The sequence below is a fragment of the Chinchilla lanigera genome, unplaced genomic scaffold, assembly GCF_000276665.1.
Source record: "Chinchilla lanigera isolate Chin_1 unplaced genomic scaffold, ChiLan1.0 scaffold00010, whole genome shotgun sequence".
In the NCBI taxonomy this organism is placed as follows: Eukaryota; Metazoa; Chordata; class Mammalia; order Rodentia; family Chinchillidae; genus Chinchilla; species Chinchilla lanigera.
In genome coordinates, this window is record NW_004955411.1 from 14546256 (window position 1) to 14573034 (window position 26779).

The 26779-nt window shown below is 36.9% G+C and overlaps 1 protein-coding gene across 2 annotated transcripts in view; it reads left to right on the forward strand.

The window, feature by feature from the left end:
* Orc3 (origin recognition complex, subunit 3) overlaps nt 1–26779 on the forward strand; it is a 67230-nt gene that overhangs the window by 18269 nt on the left and 22182 nt on the right. For both annotated transcript variants that reach the window (XM_005377732.2, XM_005377734.1), the window contains 7 exons: nt 945–1078; nt 3840–3999; nt 5870–5983; nt 11605–11738; nt 12196–12259; nt 22220–22336; nt 23298–23377. In XM_005377732.2, coding sequence (XP_005377789.1) covers nt 945–1078; nt 3840–3999; nt 5870–5983; nt 11605–11738; nt 12196–12259; nt 22220–22336; nt 23298–23377 — 803 coding nt within the window. The remainder of the gene's footprint in view (nt 1–944; nt 1079–3839; nt 4000–5869; nt 5984–11604; nt 11739–12195; nt 12260–22219; nt 22337–23297; nt 23378–26779) is intronic.

Consider the following 26779-nt stretch of genomic DNA (forward strand, 5'->3'; position numbering starts at 1 on the left):
GTCTACTGTCAGACAACTGTCAGCTTAGTCTTGTGGTGTTCCATTCTTAGAGTTCTTGTGGAATCAGCTCTTTAAGTAAAATATGTCTGACAAATAAATGCCTAGAGTTAAATTTTACTCTGACAATTTGATGAAAATGGATGATTCCTATGTAACTGCACTGTAAAACTACAACCTTAATTTATAGTGTTGTGTAAATGGATAGTATGGGCAAAAAATGCTGTGGTGACTTCCAATCAGCATTTTCTGGTGTGAGATAAAGAATTTTATGTACTTCATAGGCAGTGTTTTTAAAAATTAAAAATTAGATGGAAGATGGTGGACATGTTGGTTCTGAGGATATAGTTTGAATTGCTTCTTTTTGTTGTTACTGTAGAATAAATTCAGGACTGACAGAAGTCAACATGGGGAAGTTTTGTTTTCCTTTATATAGAGACCAAACTAGATGTAATGCTTACTAAAATACCTTTGTTTGGTCAACAATTTCAGAGTTTAGAAATCAAGCACTCCTTCTAGTTCTCTATATTGAACCAGATGATATTTAGGGCCCTTTCCAAGCTTGAATGTCACTGTAGCAGAGTAGCAAGTAGCATGTTTGTTACACTTTTTCATTAAAAATACTATTTACCAACAGAAAATTCAGTTTTGTAGAAAATTTTCTCTTCCTATGTTTTTCTTGTCATTTTCTCAGAAGAAAATATAAAATATAAATTATATCATAAGTTATAGATTTTACTGATCTTTTCTTTATTGTTATTATTCCCATATCTGATACAGAAAGATTCCACTAATAACTGTTGGAGTAGATTTCTCTTACTATGCAGAAAAATAGAAAAACTGTCATTGTGAAATATAAAGGGAAATAAATCAATATGTATAGCATTATAGTCGTATTTGGTGGTGAGGCTTACTTTTAACTCCTTCTTTCCACAATGACTTAAAAGAAGACAGATCCAAAAATGGCAAGCAAAATGAGGACTACTTCTAGTCAATGGCAGTCTCCTCCTGTTGTGCTTATATTGAAGGATATGGAAAGCTTCACCACAAAAGTACTTCAGGACTTCATAACTATCACCAGGTATATGGTGTGTCACTTGGCTTTTATGCAAAATTCTCTCTTTGTGTTAAGAAAACAGTACTTTTCACTTAAAAAGTATAAACATTTTAAGGCCAATTTTATGGGATTCAAACTGCTTTAAGTACTTCATATTGAATGTTCAAAGACCTCCTATCAGATTTTTCATTTGCTTTTGGACTCACGGGTAGGAAAGACACTTAGCCTGTTCCTCACTGCCACCCCCACCCCCAGCTCCCCACCACCCAGGAGCAGAGATGGAGCTCAGGGCCTTCACACAGAGCTACCTTCCCGGCCCCTTTCTTCTATTTTGGGACAAGGTCTCACTGAGTTCCATGGACTTCCTGGATTTGAACTTGGAGTCCTTTTACTCAAGCTTCCCAGAATGTTAGTCTGTTTTTAATTTACAATAGCATTGGATCTTCCAGGATAGGGATCCTGGAAGAAATCAAAGTTAAAGTAACCGTATTTTAAAATTATATGAAATGCATTTCCTGTGTGTTTTCCTTTGGAATGTAATGAATGTATTTTGGCATCTTCTATATGTCAACTTGCCTTCTTAGTAATGGCTACAGTTGCTTTCAGCTGTGTTGAATTATAATTTACTAATGCACTAAAAATTCTTATTTTGACAGTGTAGGTTGTTTTCCCGCATCAACTCCCTCACAGTTCTACATCCTAAGAGTTTTTAAGTGTTTTTTTTGAAGGGGGTCCATGCTGGGGATGGAACCCAAGGCCTGGTGAACAATAGGCAAGCCCTCAGACTGAGCCACATCCCCAGGCCCTGCCTGTCCTAGGGCTTGTCTTAATGCTAATGCTGAAGTACTTACTGTATTGGGAAAGTGTAAGTGACAGAAAAAAGAAAAAACAAAAAACCCTGTAGTTTTAGGAACTAAGACTTGAGACTCCTTTAACTTTCAAAAATTAAATAGCACTTAAAACGGTAAGAGAACTCTTGTGCTTTATACCTGTGAAGGTAGAACTGCAAACAGCTGGAACACTAAAGAACAGTCACTAATAGGAAAGAACAGAAAAAAGATCACCTACCAAGATAGATGACTCCGACTTGCAACAGCCCTCAGAAATAATACTGTTTTATTCTATAATAGAAATCCTTTGTGTTAAATATGTTTGGGATAAGAATGCCGGAAGGCATGTAACATCTTTTAATGATGTACAGTAAAAAGACATAACTGGATACAGTGGCGCATGCTTGTAATCCCACTATGATGGGAAGCCAAAGTAGGAGAGTCACAGTTGGATGCCCAGCCTTGATAATTTAAGCAGTTTAGAGACCCTGTCTGTCTGTCTCTGTCTGTCTGTCTGCCTGTCTCTGTCTCTGTCTCTGCCTCTGTCACACACACATGAATGTTTTACATATGTGAAAGAAGTTTTCTAATTCTTGGCTGTTATGGCTGGATAACAGTGTCTATCACAAAAGACTATAAATAGAACGCATTCCTTTGAAAATTAATGAGCTTCATATCGCCAAACTCTGGAAGCATAGACTGGATGGCCAATTATGAGGAATACTGTGGGTCAGACTTGGGATGAGAAGTTAACTGACAGTCTAACACATTTTAGAACAGTTAAGATTGAATGCTCTTAAGGAATGCACTTGATCTTTCAGAATCACAATGAAAGGATACAGCTGGACACGACACACAGTGTAATCCAGCACTCTGGGAGGCTGAGGCAGGATCCCAAGTTTGAACCTAGTATGGGCAACCTACTGACAGGCAGACACTGTCTCAAAATAAAAACTGAAAAAGGGCTGGAGACACTGTCTCAAAATAAAAACTAAATAAGGGCTGGTATTGCAAACATAATAAAGAAACATACCTTGGAAGTATCTTGGCAAGGCTTTACTTCTGCAGAAGGGTGCATGACTGAGCTACACAAAACCAGCCAGCACACCAGTAGTCTTCTGGGTTTTTACTTCCTGCTCTGTTGCACTGTCGTCACTGCCATGCTGCCTTGGTAGGGGTGTGGCCTCACAGTCGGCTAGTTCTTAAATTGTCCTAGTTGCTGGGTTGAACAGATCCTGTGGCTCAGGAATCTCTTTGTTACACACAAAATTTAAGACAGGTAGCCTGGTGTGTGGCCCTTTGTCTTACGTTGTCTTTCTAAGGAATGGTGAAACCTTGAGTACATTTTATAAAAATAGGATTTTACAGAAAAATAGAGATTCGTATAAAATCGATTTACCCTAAATATCCCCTTTGACAGAAAAGACTGCTGTACCTTTCTCACGAGATATAGCTCAGTGCAGAAGGCCTGTGTTCAATCCATACTGCTGTAAATAAAATTTTTTTAAGGATACATTATTAAAATTAAAGCCATGTGTGGTGGCGCACGCCTGTAATCCCAGCATTTGAGAGGCTGAGGCAGGAGGATCATTGCAAGTTCGAAACCAGCCTGGGTTATAAAGTGAGCTCAAGACCAGCTTGAACAACATAGCAAGTCCCTCTCTCAAAAAGACAAAAAAAAATTAAATTGAATTAAATTAAATTAAAAATCTGTGATTAAGTAAAATTGGGGAAAACGACACATTAATAAATTGATTTCAAAACTAGAATAAGAAATAACAAGGTTTGAATTACTTTACCAAGAAAATGAATGACTTAGTGCTGCGTTTTGGAATGGTGTTCATGAGCAGTCTTATACAGTAGACGTTAAAATAAAGCTGGTCATATCTTGAATTATGTATTGAAATATATTTGCTAGAGAATTTCACCTTTTGTATCTTTCTTTTGAAAACTAGTCAACATCTCCATGAATTTCCACTAATACTGATTTTTGGAATCGCCACATCTCCTATCATCATCCACCGACTGCTTCCTCATGCAGTCTCATCTCTGTTGTGCATAGAGCTGTTCCAGTCCTTGTCTTGCAAAGAGCACCTGACCACAGTCCTTGACAAGGTAAAAAGAAAAGGTGCTGCCAGTGACCTAGGGTGAAAGTAAAACCGCCAGGAACAGAGTGTACATAGAAATGTCAATAATGAACCGCTACTTCTCAGAGTAGTGTAACTGCATTCCTTTACATATTTTAATATTTTTATGTAACGATTATAGTCTTAGGGTGATTTTGTATAGAATTGTCTCTTCAGATAAAATGCAAGCTTCATAAAAAGAAGTTTGGTTTTTCTCCAGTACCGGGAACCGAACTCACAACCTTGCGCTTGCCAGGCAGGTGCTTTGCCGCTGAGCTAAACCCCAGCCCCAAAAGAAGTATTATATCTATGTATTTGTATCTTTTATTACTCAGTGGAAAATTAGAGGCTTTTAAAGTAAATTTTTACAGAATTTATACACTTCCTAGTAACAATATCCGTATATTTTGATCTTAAATTTTAAAATGTATCAAATGATTTGAAGTATAAAATGATTTGAAGTTTGTAATGAAATCTTTCTTAACTGACTGTCCTGCTGCTCTTGACAAATACTAAACATTTCTCAGATCTTAGTCACTATAATGTTTCCATCTAAAAGGAAATACAATTCTTTTTTTGTGGGGCTGGTATTGGGAATTGAACTTAAGGGATGCTGTACCACTAAGCTACATCCCCAGTCCACCTGTCCATCTGTCCATCTATCCTGCCTTCATTTCATTTTGAGAACAGGAATTCATGAAGTTGCCCAAATTGACCTCAAAGTTGTAATCCTCCCACCTCAGCCTCCCAAGTACCTGGGATTACAGGTATGAGCCACCTTGCCTGGCAAAATATGTTGAACTTCCACAAATTTAGTGTTGAATCTCCACATATTTTTGCTATCTCTTTAAACTGTTGTGTTTTGTTTTGTTTTCGGTACCGGCAGTCAAACTCTGGGCCTTGCACTTACCAGGCAGGTGCTGTGTCACTGAGCTATATCCCTGGCCCTAGACTGTATTTATGTTGCTTGTATAAGGTGAACTATGGCAACCTATTTACTTATTTATTGACCATTTGTACACTTTTTCCGTAAGCAATATTCATCTACTGTATTGACCCTTTAGAGAAAATTATTTCACCTATAATATTTAATTTTTTATGGTCATAGTCAAATTTAATTGCCTTCTGTTGTTTTTTTTCTAAGAACCCTAGTGTGAGCCAGGTACGGTACCACACGCCTGTAACATCAACCTCTAGACAGGCGGATGCAGGAGAATCACAAGTTCAAGGACAAGCTGGGCAACTTAATGAGGCCCTCTCTCAAAATAGAATTTTTTTAAAATGTGTTCAAGATAGTTCAGTGCTGTCTGGGTTTCATTACCCCTTCCTTGAGGGCATTGTGTGACTTTCATTTTCAGGTGTAGAACATTACTGTAAACCATGGAAAATTGACCAAATAATTTAAATTTAGTTATTCTAAATTTTTAAAACAAAAATTATTTTGTGTTTCTCTTTCAACTATGTACATAATCTGTTATTCTTCATTAATTTGACTCAGGGGATGTACAAGAAATCTTATTATAAGAATTATCAAAAGCTGCACCTTCGTTAGTGACTTCTGGTGTGAGAAAAAGAATTTTATATACTTGATAGGCAGTGTTTTTCAAAATTAAAAATTAGATGGAAGACGGTGGACATGTTTGGTTCTGAGGATATAGTTTGAATTGCTTCTTTTTGTTGTTACTGTAGAATAAATTCAGTTAAAATTTTGGTTGATATTTGACCTATGAAAAACTAGCTATTACTTTCATATTTACCATGTCATAGTTCCATTCTTCATCTCATTATTTATACTTAATATTTATGAATAGTCAAGAGTAACAAAGACTGTCTACCTCCCCTCCCTTAATCTGTTTCAGCTACTTCTTACAACTCAGTTTCCCTTTAAAATAAGTGAGAAAGTGTTACAAGTGCTCACCAACATCTTTTTATATCATGATTTCTCAATTCAAAACTTTGTAAAAGGACTTCAGGTAAGAAGACATTAATGTGTTTGAAAATTCACAAACTGATTCTAAACAATTTCATTTTCTTTTCAGACTGTTAACTGTGCTAAGTCATTTTAAGTGACAAAATCTAGAATAAGCTCAAAGAATTCTAGTTATTTTATTCAAGGTTCTACCATTACTTTGCAGCAAAATGTAGGGAATACATTAATTAGAATAACAATATTAGAAAAGAGCTCTCTGGTAGTGATTCTTAAACATTTTGGGAGTGGGCTGGAAGGACTTTTTAAGAACTTGAGGAGAGCTTATGATCTTTCTACCTGAGAAACACCGTATGTAAGTGGTCAGGAAACTTCTGTCACGCACTAGAAGTAAAAGTTTTAGTTTTACATGCCGGTGTGATCACTGTTACTGTTGCTTTTCCTTTAATATCCTTTTAAAGATGTAAAATAGAAACCATTCTTAGTTCCTGGGACATACAAAAATAAGTTGTATGCTAGAATTCGATGACTCCTGCACATATATATGTTTATGTGTGTGCGTGTGTGTTTACATTTATTCTGATATCAGGAATCATTTTCCTTACGGTTTCATGAATTATCAGAAGCTCATTCTTAAATTTAACTTAAGCATTTGCTCTAACACAAAAGAAAACCCCCATTCTCTAGATGTTTAAAGGTTAATATTGTTGCCCGTTTTTGTCAGCTACTTAAATTATCTCAGCAAAGGTTTAGTCATTGTGAACATGTGCTTTTTGTCAAGTTTACTAAGACCTGTATTTTGGTAACCTTTAGTTCAAAAGTGTAATAGGATAATACTCAGCTTTGTATAGTGCTTTTAAGATTATAAATTATTTCTTTTAGGTATTTTTCCTCTGTATAAAACACTATAATGTTTTTATTAATGGGTAATGTGTATTCTGTTTTTCAACATTGACTTTAAAAAAATATTTCAAATCAAAACTGTAAAAATATATTAAATAATACCAACATTTCTTCATTTAGTCATAAATATTAGTCAAGAGTCTACATTGGGCCAAGTACTATGCTGAGCTGTAGATGGACAGAAGAAGAAATCCCTGCTTTGAATTGCTCATTACCTAGTGAAAGAGGCAAGAGAATAAACCTAATTATAGGTCTAAGTAGTCAGTTCTAAGGAAGAGACATGCCTTGAAGTTCCACAGCAGGATGGACTCATAGCCTAATAGGAGCTAAACAGGTCAACATGAGAAGACCATTCCATGCAAAGGCAGCAGTAGAAGGGAAATCTGTAATGGTAGAAAGCTATTGACTAATCTAGACAAGGTATGACAAGGACCTAAACTGAGATTGTAAGAGTGGAACTAGAGAAGAGGAACAAATTTGAGGAGATAAAATCAACAGAGCCCAGTGACTAAGAAGACAACAGGATGTATAAGAGAGGAGCAAGGTAACACACAGGCTCTAGTTTAGCAGATGAATTAGGTTAGTACCATTTATTGTACATGTTAAGACAGAGTAAATGGCAACGTTGTTATGAGAAAAATGTTAAGTTTTTTGTGCATGTGATTGATTTAAGAGTACTGTATATGGAGAAGTTTGATGCTCAGGAAAAAGATTGGGAATAGAAATATTTAGTGTTTATCATTAGATAAAGTCCTGTGGTGAGAGTGAAGTGTCACTCAGAGGGGGTAAGGAAAGGGTAACATAAAACCCTAGGAAGCTGACCTCTGAGACCCAGCAATAGAAAAGGTAACTGAAATCAAGGAAACCCAAAGTGGAGTAGCACTAAAGTCAAGGGAAAAAGAGTTTCAGGAAATACAAACCGTAGCTTCTGATACTGTACCTCAAGGAAGTGAGTAAAGAAAAGAATGTTAATCAAGTTAATCTCTCTGTGTGTCAGTTTTCTCATCTATAAAATACGGGGATCAAATTAGATGACTTTAGGGATCCTGATAATTCCGTAAGCAATTGTTTTGTGCTAGGCCTTTTATTAAGTGTTTACATTGTCTTATTAATGTGTTTTTTTTTATTAGCATGTCTGTAATTATGTAATGTTTACATTCCTTGTGCGAAGTTGGTACACGAACGTGACACATCTTAATTCCTTCTCTCGTCCCCTTTCCCTTCTCTTCCTTCCCCTCCACCCGTCTCTTGACCCCCCCTTTTATATATGTTTGCAGTACATAATGTTTACATTTTCCTTACATCAGTTTTTTGTTTCAGTTATTTTTTTTCTAACAAGCCCATATTTGCCATATATAATGATCACATTCATCATAGGGAATTTAGACCTGTACATAATGTATCTTAATTCTATTTTTCCCATTCCCCTCCCTTTCACCCCTCTTCCCCTCCACATTTAAAAAGCTTTATTTCCATATTTTTCACTCCATTGTTTTTTCTCTTTTTCCTTCCCTTCTCCCCCTTCCCTTCTTCCACTTTGAGCATGTTCTTCCTAGTTCCATTCCTATTCTCCATTTTGCTCCATATTAACCTTTTGGTTTCTCACACAAGAGAAATGATGTGATATTTATTTCACTAAATGATGCCTGATTAATTTCACTTAAAATTATCTTCTCATGGTACATCCATTTGCCTACAAATGATTCAGATTTATCTTTATGATGGAGTAGTGCTCCATTGTATATAAATACCACATTTTCTTTATCCATTCTTCTGTTAATGGGCATATGGGCTGTTTCCAGGATTTAGCTATTATAATGCTGTTATAAAAATGGGTATACAGCTGTGTGTGGTGGCTCATGCCTATAATCCCAGCCCTCAGGATGCTGAGGCAGGAGGATCATTGTGAGTTCAAGACCAGCCTGGGCTACAAAGTGAGCTCAAGGCCAGCCTGAACTGCATAGTGAGACCTTGTCTCAAAAAGAGAAAAAATAAAAATGGGTATGCAAACATCACTGTGATGTGATGCTTTTAACTCTTTCCAGAAGATACCTAGAAGGGGTACAGCTAGGTCAAATGGAACCTCTAGTTTTAGTCTTTTGAGTAATCTCCATACTGATTTCCATAGTGGTTGTACCAATTTCTATTCCCACCAACCATGGAGAAGGGTTCCTTTTTCCCCACAGTGTCACCAGTGTTTGTTATTGATTTCTTGGTGGTAGGCATACTTTCTGGAGTGTGATGGAATCTCAGTGTTCTTTTAATTTGCATTTGGCAAAAGACCAGTGATATTGAATATTTTTTCATGTATTTATTTGCTATTTGTACTTATTCATTTGAGAACTGTCTTTTTATTTCAGATGTCATTTTTGGATTGAGTTTTTAAATTTGGGGGGCCTCAGGTTTTTTTTTTAAGTTCTTTATGTATTCTAGATATTAGTCCTTTAGGAATAGCTGATAAAAATTTTGTGGGTTCTCTTAACTCTGTTGGTGGTTTCTTTTGCTGTGCAAATGCTTTTCAATACGATGTGATGCCAGTTGTTGATTCTTTGCAATATTTCCCCAGGCAATCAAGGTTTTATCCATAAAGTTTTTGCCTACAACTATGTCTTTAAGAGTTTTGCCTCTTCTGTCATCCAGCAGATTGTTTCTGTTATTATATTTAGATCTTTGATCCATTTCAATTTTAGCTTAGTGTGTGGTGAGAGATATGGGTCTAAGTTTAATCTTTGCTATATGGAAAGCCAGTTTTCCCAGCATAATGTATTAAAAGAGGCTATCTTTCTTTCAGTGAAGGGGTTTGGCCCCTTTGTGAAAGATAAGGTAGCTGAATGTGTTTGGAGTTATTTCTGGATCTTGTATTCTGTTGCATTGATCTTCAGGTCTGGTTTTTGCTGTGGTATGATATTTTTAATTCTTCTGAGAAAATATTCAGAAGGGGAATAGCTGAGTTAAGTGGGACTTCCAGTCCTAGTTTTGTGAGGAATCTCCAAATTGAGTAACTTATTGAGGATTGGACAGTGTAGCAAAATCAGTATGTTACTGAATGTGTTTTTGGTTGTGGCTGTTTCTTCCAGTCTGTTCCACTGATCCTCAGGTCTGTTTTTTAGCCAGTACCATACTGATTTTATCACAGTAGCTTTGTAGTATAATTTCAAGTCAGGAATTGTGATGCCTCCTGCCTTTCCTTTGTTTCCCAGGATTACTTTTGCTATTCTAGGCCTCTTCTGGTTCCAGATAAATTTTAGGAATGTTTTCTGTAGATCTGTGGGGTATACTAATGGTATTTTAATTGGGATTGCATTGAATCTCTACAACAATTTTGGGAGTATGACTATTTTCACAATGTTAGTTACAGGAATGCTATTTATTTTTGAGTGCTGACTTTGTTTCTTGCTACACTGTCCAATTTGGTTATTAATTCTAGAAGTCTTTTGGTGGAGTTTTTGGGGTCTTCTGTATAGAATATTATGCCATCTGTAAATAATGATAATTTAACTTCCTTTCCTATCTTTATTCCTTCTATTTCTTTCTCTGGTCTAATTACTCTAGCTAATGTTTCCAGAACTGTATTGAACAGGAGTGGTGATAGTGGACATCCTTTTCTTATTCCTGATTTTAGAGAAAAAGTTTTCAATTTTGTTTGTTTAGTATAATGTTGGTTGTTAGTTTGTCATAGGTGGCTTTTGTCAGATTGAGATTGAAGACCTTCTGTTCCACTTCTCTTTAGGATTTTGATTACAAATGGATATTGGACTTTGTTAAAAGCTTTTTCTGCAACTATTGAGGTGATGTGTAGTTTTTGTCTTTAGGACTGTTAACATATATTGATTTGTGTATGTTGAACCATCCCTGCTTCCCTGGGATTCATCCTGCTTGGTCATGGTATATAATCTTTTTGATAATTTACTGCATTCTCCTGTGAGTAACTTATTGAGGATTTTACCATCTATGTTCATTAAGGAGATTGGTCTGTAGCTCTCTTATTTAGTTGGCCCATTCTTTGGTTTTGGTAGCAGGGTAACGGTTGCTTCCAGGAATATGTTTGGGAGTATTGCTTCCATTTCAATTTCATTAAGCAGTTTGAGGAATAGTGGCATTAGATCTCCTTTAAAGTTCTAGTAGAATTTAGTAGTGAATCCATCAGGACCTGGGCTTTTCTTTGTTGGTACTTTTTTTATTATTACTTCTTTAATTTCATTTACTACTATCAGATTTTTCAGCGTTATCTTCTTGGTTCAGTTTTGGTAATTCATGTATGTCTAGATATCTGTCCATTTCTTCTGAGTTTTCTATCTCATTAGAGTACAGACTCTGAAAGTACGTACTGATAATTTTTGAATTTCTGCAGGATATGTTGTGATTTCACCCTTTTCATTTCTAACTCCATGGCTTTGTATCTTTTCCTTCTTTTTTTGATAAGTTTGGCCAAAGGTTTCCTTGTTTTATTTAATCTTTCAAAGAATCAGCTCAGTCCTTATGAGTTGCTTCTGCGAATAGCTAATCTTGTCCATTCTTGTTAGTTTCTTTTAGTTTGTTTCTCTGAGATTGCCATTTTGACTTTGTCATCAAAATTGGAGCCTTAGAAATACTAGAGATATATAGCCATTTATGTGTTGCTTACAGTATTATTGTGACATTAAATACATTATTAATGCCATAAATACTTTTGCTCTTTTAAAAATGCCTTAAAATTGAGCAAATATGGGGCGAAAAATTATTGCCAAAATATAACAAATATATTTAATATCACTTTTCTTGCAGCTTTCTCTATTAGAGCATTTTTATTCCCAGCCCTTAAGTGTTCTGTGCTGCAGTCTTCCAGAAGCCAAGAGAAGAATAAATTTTTTATCAGTTAACCAATGTGAAAACATCCGACGTCTTCCATCATTTAGGAGGTAACAAAAAAAACAAGTACATAATTAACACATACTAGCATTTGCAGAATAAAAGACTTTAGATCCAGTTGTGTTTGAAATGAAGGATGGGATAATTTTTTAAATTTTATTTATGGCAATATAAAACATTTATTTTTAATAGTGCAGTTTTGTTTAAAATTTGCTGTAAAGAAAATATTTTTACAAAGGGACATAATTTGCAAGTTCTCCAGTTATTTTAGAAATAACATTTTTTTTTCTGGGATATATGACCTTTGTTTAAATAAAAGTATTAAGTATAGATGATATTAGAAGTTGAAAATTACCATTAATCCAGGTCTATACCTTGAGTTTATTTTTGAGAAAGAAATGAAAAAAAACGTGGCCATCAATCTAGGTAGTAATTTTTCCCAATATATGCAAATACATAGCATGCTTAATATTCTTTTTTTGTGTGTCTGGAATGGAAAACTTTCAGGTACGTGGAAAAACAAGCTTCAGAGAAGCAAATTGCACTACTGACCAATGACAGATTTTTGAAGGTAGGAATGTGAATTTTTTGTTAGTTTGATTGTTGTTTTTCTCTTCATGAGAAAGGATATACTCATATGCATTCTGTTAAATACAAAATATATCTGTATATCCAAACATTTGTATTGTGAAGTACTAAGCCTTAATAGACATTTAGAATATGAATATTAAAGATGATTCAAAACCTTAACTCTAAAAGATAAGGCTCTCTTCATTTTTTTTATTAGTACATGTTTGTGATACATAATGATTACATTTGTCATAGGAAGTTAGTACGTGTACAAGCACATTAAAGACAATAAAATGCTCACTTTAGCAGCATATGTGCTAAAGACTTCGTAAGAAAAAATATTAGCAAGAACCCTAGATTTCTTTTTTGGTCTCTTTTGGAAGCACTTTTAAATCTTTATAGATCTGCTCTATGGATTTCTTTCCATTTAACAGTTCTGGAATCTTCAGGCAATCTCATTTTAATGTTCCTTTAAAGGCGGTCATAAATAAAAGCAGAGAAGTCAGGCAGCTTCGGCACCTATTTCTAAATGAGCATTGATCTGATTTGAAGATACGTTATTATATATTTATAATATAATGCCAGGATAGAAGTATCAAGTTTAGAAAGTTATAAGTTAGCCATACAACACAGAGAATATCAAAAGAAGATCTTTTTTTCTTTCTTGAATAGATAATACTTGGACATAGTACATAATTCAGAAAGCAAAGATAATGTTCAGAGAAAAGCTTCCCTTTTACCTCTCTTCTAAGTACCAGCTTCTCTTCCCTGGACACAGTCAGTATACCTAGATTTTAAGTATCACTCTAGAGTTTGTCTCAATATATGCAAGCAATTGCATATATTTTGGGGCTCTCTCCTTACAGAAGGTAAATGTGCTATCCTGCATCTTGTTTTGTCTTGTGCTTAAATCTTAACAGTTATCCATATTAGTACTAAAGAGTAGCATAATATGTATTCTGTTGAATGAGTGTATCTTCATTTTTATTCAGTGAATCTTTTGCTGATGGACATTTAGAAACATGTCTCATTTTTTTTTTATTCCTCTTGCCTAAGAAAAAAGCTATTAGAACATTGTAATAAAATTAGGAAGTGCTTGAAGGTAAGCCCTACTGCTTTGTGTAAATTTTGCTGATACATACAGCTTTCTTATTTATTTATTTACTTGGTAATGATGGGACTTAAGCCCAAGGCCTTACGTATGTTAGGCAAATACTTTACCCCTGATCATATCCTCAGCCATGTTTTCAAATTTTGAACAAAAAATATATTCTATGTAGTTCTAAATACCCATTAACCTACATTGTAAACATCTCAAAAAATTTTGCAAAAGGCCTCTGTTAAACACTATTTCCATTGCAATATCCACAGTGGGCCATAATAAAAAAGTCAACTTTAGATTGGGTTCAGTAATCATTTTAATAATCTCTAGCACCTTTACAGAGCAAAATAGAAAAAAACTAAGCAGGTTATTTCTGGGAGAAGAAATTTAAGAATCAGTGAGAATGGATATATTACTGTGTCTTTTTTTAAAGATTAACTAGATTAGTTCTCTTGAGTCAGCTAGTTGCCAAGTGTGTTTCTTGCTAGACCTTTCTATCATAGTATATTTTCAAAAACTACAATTTTAAAGCATTGAGATAATAATGGAACAGAATGTCTAATGTATTACAGAAATAGCCTGACATTTATACCTATTTTTCAGTGACTCTGTATATTTCCAAAGCATTTATTTATACTGTACTTGTTTTTTTGGACCATCATCCTGTTTGTTATTTCTTTGTTGTATTTAAAATATACAATGAAGGAATATGGAGATTTGTACTCTTGCCCAAAAATAATTATCCATAGGCAACCTGGTAAATTCAAAGGCCAGATGTTTATGGAAAAAATTAATAATGTGTGTCTGTTGATTTTGTAGTTTAGAATAAAAATATCTTTGAATATTTTATTGTCATTATAATGCTTCTTTTATAATTCTGTAAAAATTAATGATAATAATATGATACTATGTGATATAGGGCAAAACCTTGCTCTTGACCTTAGAAATCTTGCATTTGAACTCCAGCTACTTATTAGCTAGGTGCACTTTTAAAAAACACTTACCTCAATTAAGCCTCAATTTTCTTATCTATAAAGTAGGATAATTCCTAGCATGATTTCTTCATAGTGTTAGTGATAAAGTTTATTCAGAAAGTGAAAGTGAGCTGAAAACATGTAGCTATAAAATTTTTACGTGTGTAACTAATGCCACTATTACATATTTTTAACTACCATAAAAAGATGTCAATATGAATACATAATTTTCTGTACTTTATATTATACATATACTATATATAACATAATCTACCCAATACTCTATTATATAAATGTGCCTATGACTAGAATGTTTTATTTTGTATCCTTTTTTTTTTTTTTGTCTGTGCAGTTCAGGCTGGCCTTGAGCTTTGTAGTCTAGGCTGGTCTCGAACTCGAGGTGATCCTCCTACCTCAGCCTCCCGAGTGCTGGGATTATAGGCATGTGCCACCACGCCCAGCACCTGTATCCATTTTCTATGTGCACATTTCTAAGAGCTAAATCTCAAAAGATATATTCCAGAGAAATTTATACTTCTGTCTTGACTGTTCCTGTCCAAATAATCTGCTTTGCTTCCTTCCCTGGTGAGCTAAACCAGTAGTCCTCAAATTTAGTTTACATCAGGATCACACAGAGGTCTAGTTAAGACACAAGACTTTTGGGCTTCACACTCGAGTGTCTGCTTTCGTTGCCCTGGACTAGGGCCCAGCAATCTGCTTTTCTACACGGTTTCGGGTGATGGTGCTGCTCATCTGAAGACCATTCCTTGAGAATCACTGTGTAACTGGATTCAAGATGATAAGTCCTCCAACACCTCAAGATTATAGAACCATAAGTTTCATAAATAACTGCTTCAAAGCGTCATGGCAGATTTGTACGTGGTGAACTTCGTGTACTTTTCATTTTAAAAATTCAGTTGACTGAACCATGTATATTTATAGAAGATGCACTAGAAATTTTATACTGTATGGGGCTTTCAAAGGCCATGCATAACTGATGAAAATCACTAAAGATTCTGTGCAGTTTTGCATTTCTGAGTTATGCAGTGTAGCTGGGCAGAGTGGTCAGAAGGTATACGCTGACAAGTGATAACCAAGTTTTCCTAATTTAGACAGAATTGTTTGTACAAGCTTGCATTAATTTAAGCTCTTGATGAATCTGTAGCTTTCAAAGCCTATTGTAGGACGTTAACCATATAGTCCTTAAAGTTCCTGTTGGCTCTAACTTTGATGGTTTCATTTATTTGTCATTAAACAAAGTAGTAATTGTTTCTAACTGATTAAATCATTTTGATTCCCTAGTAAAAATTTACTTCAGTGCCGAATTAGGTTTGACACCAAATTTTGTGTAGTTGACGTTAAATTAGTTACTATTTAGACAAGTAAAGTTTTAGATGAAACAGGATGGGAGACTGTGTATATTTTTACCATGTTTCGCCCCATGGTGTTGCTTCGGTAATCCTTGCTTGTTTGCCTTATTTTTTTCTTAGAGTACTAAAACCTCTCATTTGTGAAAATAAATTTCGTGAAAAATAAGCTATCAGAAGTGTCTTATACAGAGCTTTCAAATTCACTATGATTTAAAAGATGCAATTTTACTACTGTTAGTGCCTGCAGTTTTATTTCAAGTCAGATATTAAAGAGAGCTTTGAAGAAGATTATATGGCCTCACATCATATTTGCATAATTGCCATCATTATCTGATAATAAAGAAAAACATTCTGCCTTGACACTGGGAAGGTTTTTTAAATTGTGAGAAACTCTTTTATACCTTATGTGGAAATGTTTTGTTGGGGGAGAGGCTGTTAACAGCTTTTCCCAATTAGTAGGTAGTTTTTATTCATTGTATCATTAGAAAACCTAGCCACCACATCTTTTTTTAAATCCCTAGATGAGAGTAACTTGCATGTCTAAAAGTGTCACAATTAGTATATGTAAATGGTATCTGGCATTAATATCCAGGCCTGACATTAAAACCCCATATACTTTGTAAAACACTTCATGGAGAATTAGTGCCAGCTGTCAAGAGGTGCCTGAGGTTCTTTATTAGTATTTGAGAAATCAGAAATAGGGTTTTCAAATATCATGGCAAGTTAAAAGCAAACACAAATTATGGAAAGCTTTTAGGAAACCACTTGGTATGAGGCAACTTCATCCTTTATACTCAGGCAGCTGTGTCGTGCCACCCTGTATGCTGCTGCTGCAGTCAAAGAAGAAAAGAGAAACAGCTCCTTCCTTCCCACAAAAATATATATGGTTTTGTCATTATATATTTACATGTACACACACACACACACACACACGAATATTTCTGAGCTGCTTAGAAAAGGAAATGAAGTCCTAGCACCATAGCTAATGCTGTGCTCTGCTAGCTCAGTTGTCTGCTTGACTAGTAATGATGTGTTATTCATGCTGATCCTGTTCTGTCAGAAGAAATTACATTATGTTCAGCATATTTAATGAATGAATAATTCCATATACTTTAAGGAAATCAGTTTTTATAATTATATTCAAATCTTCCTTATACTGTAGCTCTTTGGCATAGTTCCAACCCTTAAAGGATTAAACTTTTGCTAAGCAGCAAATGTATTCAATCCTTCGTTTATGACATAGGAAGTTTTATTATTCTGACTGGTTAATGTTTCAGTGTTTCTATGCCTGTTTGCCTAACCAGAGTTTAAATCCATACAAAATGGAAAATAAATCTTCAACTTCTTAGAACTGTAATAGATTACTATTAGATAACCTCTATCAGCACCCTCATTTTACAAATGAGCTGTAGCCAAGAGAAACAAGTGAGGTAGCTGAGATCACAGAGCAATTTAAAAGTAGAGAAAGGACTTCTTTTCACTATTTAGCATATCTGTCGTGGTGATTTGCGAACATAAGGCACAAAATTAGTTTAGGAATCTGGTGGGGTCGCCTTTCCCTTTTGCTAGCTGCTCTTACTTCTTTTGATAGACCTACAAGGCAGAAAGAGGAGAAAAAGTAGGAAGTACAAGAAAGAAAGAAGACGCAGTGTACCACACATGACTAAATGAGCTACCTGTTGGAAAGCGTTTAAAAATAAATAAATGAACTAGGAGACAGCTACTGTGTCAGGAATTGGCAGTTTAAACCCGAACATGTCATCACACTCTCTTCTGATCTAAACTACCCGGGGAGGCGTGCAGGGAGCGAAAGGCAGACAGGAGAAAACTAGCGCTCACCCCATCTAAGAGGGCGAAGAAGGCCGTGGCTTAGCGCCCTCAGATATCTGTGATAGACTAAGTCAGGTCTGGCAAACATGCCCAGCCAACATTTCTCAGTAAGAAAAGTAAGGCTTACTTACAGCAAGATGATAAATGAGAAAATGTATTTTTAGCTCTTATCTCTTAATTCCAAAATTCAGCATAATGTGTTCTACCAGCTTTTAAAGATCAGTGAATTGACTGAAGAGATACAAAAATTTTAAGAATTTTGCAGTTGTCTTCACATGCTTTCTTTAAATCTTCTTGAGGTTACTCTTTACCCCAGCCATATCATTCCAGACACAAAAGTGGCAAATGCTTGAAAATTAGAGAAGTAAATGCAAAAACGAAGTATCACAGCAAATGTAATTCTCTCTAATTGTTTTTTCTATCCATGGGTACTTAAGTTTTATGTACATCTTGGCTTCTCCAAAGAAAGTGATAAGGGCCCTATCAAAAGTTCCAAGTAGTGATCAGAAAGGATCATGATGTTAAAAAAATTGATTTAAATGTGTCACAAAAACACATGGCTGTTAATCCCACTCAGAATACGCTTTACTTTGAATGTGCTTATCTCATAGTTCTTGATACTTTCTGAAGCAATTCTCAAAGTTCTCTTTCATGAGTAGTTCTACAGAGTGTGATAAAAAATGCAGTGAATGCTGCTGCTGCATGATATCCAGTGGGAAAATTCATAAAAATATTACCGTGTGTTCTCATCTACCTAATTCACCAGATCTGTGAACACGTGACTCCTGGCTCTTTCCCAGTCAGAATAACCTGGAAAGTAAACATTTTCAATAGATTCAGGACATCAAGGCAGCTATGACAGTGCAACTAAAGATTCAATACAGGACTTCTAAAACTGGTTCAGAAAGTGGCAAGAATAAAGCCGGGCATGGTGGCCCATGCCTGTAATCCCAGCACTCAGGAGGCTGAGGCAGGAGGACTGTTTTGTGTTCAAGGCTAGCCTGGGCTACAAAGTGAGCTCAAGGCCATCCTGCAATGCACAGTGCATAGCAAGACCCTGTCTCAAAAAGATTTTTAAAAAAGCACAGGGTGCAGGGGGGAGACAAGAATAATGGGATAAGTGTTCCCGAATCAAGGTGAAGTGCTTTGAGGAAGATTAATGGCAATATATCTTTTACTGTAGCATTCAGCTCATAAATGACTTAATGTAGGAATCATTTTTGAGTGACAGGATTGATGAGGATAGAGTTGACAGACTTAAGAGCGCATTTTACACTTAAGTGGCAATTCACAGCCTCGTGTGTTTTCTAGCTCAATATCACTTTTTTAAAAAGTCAACTTTTCCAAGCTGAGGAATGTTACATTATAAATTCAGATTCTTGTCTTTATTTGAAAAGTCAGAAGTGTTCAAATGTAGGTCACATCCAGCAAGACAAGTGGTTGCTGTCCTGTAGACTGAATAAATAGTGGCTGTCATTCATGAATATACTTCTTCATGCAGCAGATATTTTTTGAGAACCTATTCTGTGTCCATTATTAATTTAGGTGCTACAGTAAGAAAACAGAGATAAAACAGATAGAGTACCAGCTTCGTGCAGTTTGCGTTCTACCAAGAAGACAGACAAGATAAATAAGTAAAACCTCTACTCTAGTGTACATGCCAACGGTGAAATAGAGACAGGGAATATGAAGTTATTGTGCATAGGGAGCAAAATTGAAATTTTGGATAAAGGCCGCACTGTGGTGAATTATGAGTTAAGATCTAAAAGAGTAGAGCTTGTCTTGCAAGAATTTGGAGGATAAAAACTCTTAAGACATTCAAACGGAAAGGATCTGAAGTTGGAGTGCCATATGCGAGGTAAAGGAAGAAGGCTATTGTGTATTCACTGTTTCTTACAGCAGAGAGACCTGTGTAACTCCTATAACTGTGTCAAAAGTCAGTGAAGACCAAGTAGTCTTCATGTTTCAGTAATAGAGAAAAGTGAACAGGTATGGTGATGCATACCTGTAATTCAAGCATTTGGGAAGCTGGAGCAGGAGGATCACTGCAAGTTTGAGGCCAGCCTGTGCCGCATAATGACTTCAAGGCCAACCTGAACTACATAGTGAGACCTTGTCTCAAAACCACCCCCTCCCAAAAAAGTGTATCTATGTTAACAAGAATCACCTCATAGTTATGAAATGAAGCAGCAGCCACTATGACTAGTATACAGAAAAGATGACCGAGAAAAAATTTAATGAATAGAAAGCAAGATTAATGTCTTAACAGGCTTTGTGTTTGCATGTGTATAGTGTAGTGCTGCTATAGCACATTTAATGAAAAATTTTTCTTGTATTAAAACTTGTAAAGTAAGGGGCTGGAGATTTAGCTCAGAGGCAGAGCACCTGCCTGGCAAGCGTGAGGTCATGAGGTTGATTCCTGGTACCGGAAAATAAAACAAAACAAAAAAAAACTTGTAAAAGAATATGCATAAAATGCATTAGAAATTGCCCTGGCTTTGGTAGGTGTATATCCATTATTAACATAGGTGCTAATGTAAAAATAAACAAAACAGACAAAACCGTAAGACAGAGAACTTAGAGGACTAGTTCCATGAAAAAGTTCATCATTTCTAATGTTTTCTGTTACAGCCAATAAGAGCCAAGCTATAACAGGAATATTTGTCAGGTTATGAAGTCAGTACATCAGACAAACTGGGATGGTAACGGTTACTTTGAAAAATCTACTATTAGAAAGGTGCAACAGACTTTCCCTCAGTAGTCCAGCAGAGTTAGGTTTTTCCTCCAATACTGCAAACAGGCTTCCCTTTTCTATTTGAGCATTAGACGAAACATAGTCTGCTCTGTTTTACGGGGAAAAAAAACCGGAAATATTTTTTAAACACTTGAGCTTCATTCAACACAGAGTGCTATCACACAAAGGAATAAAAATACCTGAGAAAAGCATGTTCAGGTCCTCATCTCACTCTCCCCAGGTCATATTTCCTTGCGTATACAACATTGCCTTGTACCTTTTTTTGTTCACCTCATCCAAGTAAATTCAATGACCGTATTCAAGTCTGTTGCATCGTCCAAGTACTTGTACATATATTTACTCCGCAAAGCAAGAGAAAGGAGGTAGAACAAAAATAGTGTAAGGAATGATTATCAGTCAGTAATAGAGCCTTTTCCTTCAGAATGCTCCCTACCTTACTTAAAATTTATTTTAGCGTACAATAATACACAGCATACAATTAATAGCTTTTTAGAATTTCGTGTTTTAGTTTACAGTAAAAAATAGGATAAAAGTACTCTGTGATTATGGCTGCTTTTGTTGAATCCTAGACTTTTATTTTGTTGTTGTTGTTGTTGTGTGTTTTTGGTTTTTGGGTTGTTTTTTTTTTTTTTTCTGGTACCGGGAATCAAACTCATGACCTCATGCTTGCCAGGCAGGAGCTGTGCGGCTGAGCTAAATCCCCAGCCCTGAAACCTAGACTTTTAAGAAATAATAATTAACTTGAACAATGGGAGGAAAGTCATCGGGGTCCCAAGAGCTTTTCTTTCATTTGTGCTTTCAATAATGACCCAAACTTTGTTGACCAAAGCATTTATTTCTAAGTGAGTTAGTATTTAGAAAAAATATATCAGATTTGCTTTAGTTTATTGATAAATGAAGTGTTATTTTCTGCATGGTTGGTCACTAAAAATAATCTGCAAGAAAGACACAGCTTAGTGCAGTGATGGTGCACTTCCAGAGGTGTCAGTGATAACAAACAGCCTGCGGCAGCATGCATACCATACTACCTCTTCCACTGGCCTGGTAATTAAAGTCCATATTTGACTTCTTAGAGGAGAAAACAACGTGAGGACCATGTTACAGATCATAATCCTCTGAAGATGTTACAGGAGTAAGCAGTTATAAAAGAACTGAGTCCTGGAAAATGCTTTATTTTCTAAACAATTTCAGAACACTATATAAAGCGTACTCCCCTCCCCACTGGCCTTTTGAAACTGATTTGCAAGATTAGTTAACCAAGGTTTTTTTAAGACACTATGCCTCATACTTACTGGATTATACATTATTGTTTGTTGTCCATAGATTTCTCCTTTTCCTATTTCTTTCCCAAGTAGTAAACTGAGTAAAACCAGTATCAGAGAGTCTCAGTGAGAGGTAGGGATTTATGAGCATCAGCTGTGTTTCTTCCAGTTTCCTTTTCCCCCTCCAGACACACTCATGCAGTACTTTGGGAAATCATAAGCAGACCTTCAGCAACTGTTGATTATATTGGTACAGTTCGCTCTGGGAGCTCCTCTCCCCTCTGATGCCAGTAAGGCGGAGGACAGTGGGCCTTCCCTCCCTGGGGCGTACATCAGGTGATCAACACAGGCAGGCACATGATGAGCTACTCTCTTGCACACTTGTAGTTTTGGGGTCAAGATATTATAGCAGTGCTAGAGGTATCGAAGGAGATTAAATTACAGTAAAAATACCAGTGCATACAAAATATCACGAGACTTGATACTAAATTTAAAATATAGCCAGTCTTTATGCTGGTATATTTCAAATTCTTATGAATTAAGGAGATTAGCTGATAGCAGTGAATCCTTTTGTCAGTTTCTTAGAAATTAGGCATAGATCAGTAAAGTAGATTTTATTATATTCCTTTACTGTCTTGCACACTAACAGAACAGTCTGTCGTTTTTAGGAGGAAACACAATCACTACTAGAGGACCTATATATCTACCATGTGAATTACTTCCTGGTTTTGAGATGTCTTCATAATTTCACCTCTTCTCTTCCCAAATACCCACTGGGCCGACAGGTAAATAAAACGTTCTCATTTGGAATCTACAAATTAGTAAGGAGAGTAGTACTTTCTGGCTTTGATTTCTGCAACAGTCAGGCATTAGAATTTGAAATGGATCCAGTTGTTACAATAAGAGAACAATCCATTCCAGCTAGATACAGTACTGGTAATTGAAACAGTCTATTTTGTTCTGATGGTCACAGCTAGAAATAGCTACATGAATTCCAGTGCTGTTTTCCCCCCTACGATGTATTTATACTAAGGCACTTAAGCCTTTCTTGTTAAGAGAGCCAGTTTCCTATTCTTAGTGATCTGGAAAAAGGAATCTGCTTGAGAATGCTTAATGGTTAAGTTTGCATCACACCGAGAATTAAAGGAGTCATGCTCAGCTCACTTCAGGAACCATCTGTAGAGTAAATGATAATGGAAAAATCCCTAATTTTCAGATCCTTACCTGAGAGTCTTAGAGAACAGATATATGTAACAACTATTTCTGAGGTGATATCTGCCATTGAATATTCAATGAGCACTTCCACCATGTTTAGCATTTTCTTGTTACAGAGTGGCTGGTGATACCAGTTAATCTATCAGTTAATCCCACTATAGTTTCATTTTACTTTTATGTAAGTCATATACTTCCAGCATCTGATCTGTGTGATACATTTCAAGCCCGCTGTCATCTAAAGAAAATGGTACTGATCTTTTTTTTGTTTTGCTTTTATTATTATTGTTGTTTTGTTTCTGGAGAGTCTCACTGTGTAGTTCAGGCTGACCTTAAACTCACTATGCAGCCCCGCTGCCCTCGAACTTTCAGTGCTCCTCCTGCCTCAGCCTCCGGAGTGCTGGGATTACAGGTGTGCACCACCACGGACAGCTGGTTGTTTTTAATAGCATTGAATTTGCAGGTGTTGACCATACATGGTTTTGCCAATTTAGTGTTTCATTTTTGTTTCTCACAAGTGTTGTTCATTTACAGATCAGAGAGTTGTACTGCACATGTTTAGAAAAGAACATATGGGAGTCAGAGGAGTATGCATCAGCCTTGCAGCTGCTGAGGTAATTTTTTCATTTTGTTTTCCTTTTTTGTGCGCTCTCAGTCTGCCAATAACACCTTCCTCCAGAACTCTACTTGCCAAAAAGTTTCATAAGTAGCCATATTGTGTCTTAATAATATTGTGTATATCTTGAATTTATGCCTATAGCTTATTGTGTTTTTAATGTAGCAGCCATCCATTCCTTTGCTGCTCTTACCTTGTTTTGAACTTAGGGTTCTTAAAGGAAAGTCTGTGATTATTTGGTCAAATATTGATACTATAAGAAGAGAGCTTAGATACAGATCATTTGAATCCAGTCAGTTTGACATAATGTCAGGGGAAGTAAGTCAGGGAGGGCAGGTTTACCACATCCCAAATTTGATTGGGTCCAGGCTTACATTTCCTTGGAAGGCAATAACTAACTCTGATCAGAAGCAGTAGGAAATCAGCAGTGGCCTTGTTACCTTACTCCACCTAAGTCAGCTCTGTGCACATTAATAGTGAATAATTCAGGGGCTGGGGATTTAGCTCAGCGGCACAGCGCCTGCCTGGCAAGCACGAGGTTGTGAGTTCGATTCCCGGTACCGGAAAAAAACAAAACAAAACAAAAAAACAATGGATACTTCATAAATTATTTATCTCATAGAAATACCTTCTGTTATTATAAAACATTAAAAATTACTATGCCTGAGAATCTTTTGAAGTTATAATCATTTATGCCCTTGGCTTTACTTTTTATTTAGGTGTATGATAACTTTTTAGTCTTCCATGAAAACAATGACCACTGGAATAGTGAGAAAGAAAAATCAAGTGTGAGCTAAGTTTTCACATTCAGTCTTATAATTTTCCTTGGTGGATATAAATGCTTATGTGAAAATATAACAACTGAAAACGGGTTACTTTTTAGGTCCTGCTTCTTCTGGGTCCACAAGGAAAGAACAGATGGCCACAGTAGGAGGCAATTCACACTGAAAGCACTGAAAGTCCAAAATTAACAGTACAACTATTAGTGCTCTGTCAGGTGCACTGTAAGACAAGAAACTAATTTCATGCTATCTGGGAAACAACTTCCATGGAAAGTCAAATGCCACTAAAAAACTGTGTTTTATTCTTTTTTTCTTAAACTCAATGAAGGATTTCTATATATTTATAAACTGGAGCTAGAATAGTTCTCTTTTGCCTTTTATTCAAGTAAAACTCCCCATCTTAAATACCCATTTGATTTTTCCTGGGGTTTTCTGTTTTAATTTCACGATGTGATTATCTTCCTTCTTCAGTTATGTATTCCCAGATTCCTAGATTCTTTGTCCTGGAGGAACCTGTTTCCTCTGAACCTCTCTGTCACTGCTGTTCTTGGAGTACAGTCAAGGTCAAGAATGCCAATTCCAAACTAGGAGGAAGAAACATAGACGATAATAGTAATGGTGCCAGCAGTTACCACCACTGATTGAAGAATAGTGGATTTTTTGTTTTGTTCTGTTTTAATTTTAAAGAGTAAAAGAAGGACAGGGGCCAGGGATATAGCGCAGTGGCACAAGCACCTGCCTGGCAAGCGCAAGTCCCAAGTTCAATTCCTGGTACAAAAAAAAAAAAAAGAGTAAAAGAAGGGTAACATAATAATGGGGGGGGGCTTACCAAATTACAGACAAAGTGGTAGGAAATTATCAATGGTTATTGTTTTACATATTGTTATCTATAAGATAGTTTCTTAGGAAAACATATAGACAAATAATAGTGAGTTACAGACAAAAGAGGTAGGAGATTATCAATAGTTGTACTATACTTTGGTATCTTCAAAGTGGCTTCTAAAGAAAATAAATAGAGCTATACATGAGTGGCCTATTGAATAATCATTATTCTCAATAGTTGTTGTAGGAAACCCATAATAATAAACATACATCCATTTACGAAATAGGATAGGAACAATACAAACATTACAGAGTTATGATAGATTAGTAGGAAAGTAACAATGACTGCTGTAATACATGGTGGTATCTTCAAAGTGGTTTCTCAGGAAGACAGAGATACACAAGAAGGATCTAACAAGTAGTTACACCCTAAGGGTTGTCAAAAATAGCATATTACCTCCTCACCAGTGACTCCTGTCACTGAGGTGTGACAGCTGGAAGGAAGGCCAGGATTGAAAAGAAGGACCGAGAGACTTGCACCTGTGTCTAGCAACAGGCTGCTTTCTTTTTCCTCCATAGTCATAATTACCCAGGGTTCCTCCATGGAGATGACAGTCTGGCCAGAGGGAGAAGGCAGAGTATGCCCCAGGCCCCCTCATTCCTGTTGGACTCACTGATAAGATGGATCTGAGCTCTGGGGCCTCCACTTCAGAGGGCAGACCGATCTCCAGTGGTCACCTTTGCATTCAGGGCATGGCTCAGGGGGCCTCTTAGGGTGGTTCCTTTTGAAGTGGCCTGGCTTTTGACAGCGGTAGCAGATGAATGCAGTCATTGAGTTCTTCTTGAGGCCCCAGGAATCAGACTTGGGGTCTGTTTCTCTTAGTGCTACAGCAAAAGCAGCTGCTTATTCTCGGTCTCTTTGTTTTCTCTCCTTGGCCTCCTCCTCATCAAGGCTATAGAATACTGAGGAGGCAATTCTTACTAACATCTCAAGTGAGCCATCTGGGGCGAAAGCCATTCTTTGTAGCGTTTTCTCTCCAGCCTCCCATCACACTGGGATCCCACACCCAGTTAGTGTTCTCTCCCCAACTGTCAGCACAGGCAGCAGGAATCTTGCTGCAGACCTCTCTGGCGCTCCATGCGCTCCTCCTCAGCCTGTACTGTCAAGGGAAGAGTGGCTTCCAGGGGATCTCCCCAGATATTGTGCAAGGTCCTCCTGGTTTCCAGCTTCTGAACGGTTCTCCTGACCCTAGTCCACAGGACCTCTGACTCCTCGGGCTTAGTCTGCATTCTCATGTTCTCCGAGTCCTTGTTCAGCAGCTGCTCCTCCGCTGGCTCTGGACCTTTCTGGCTCTCAACGGCAGGAGCAAGAGTGACCCGTTGTTGGCATATATTCTCAGGGGTTTCTCCATGTTTGAATGATTCACACACGTCCTTGGGTGGGCCTTCGCAGCTGGTGCATGGTGGGCCAATTGTGTCATTGTTTCTCTGTGCCATGGTAGTTCTCAATTGAGCGGCAGCGGCTGTCTTGAGGGCCGGCGTGTGCCAGCGCCCACTGCTGCACAGCTTCCCGCGCCGGGGGCCCTCCTCCCAGGCGCCTGTGAGGCAGGGAGCCAGTGTGAAGGCCAGTGCTCCCCGCCGCACAGCTTTTCGGGCACCGGGGGCCCTCTTTCCGGGTGCCTGCGAGGCTGGGGGCCGGCCCGAGGGGTGGTGCTACCAGCTGCGCAGCTTCCTGGATGCTGGGAGCCTTCCTCCCGGGCGCCTGCAAGGCACTCCCCACCACGCGGATTCCCAGG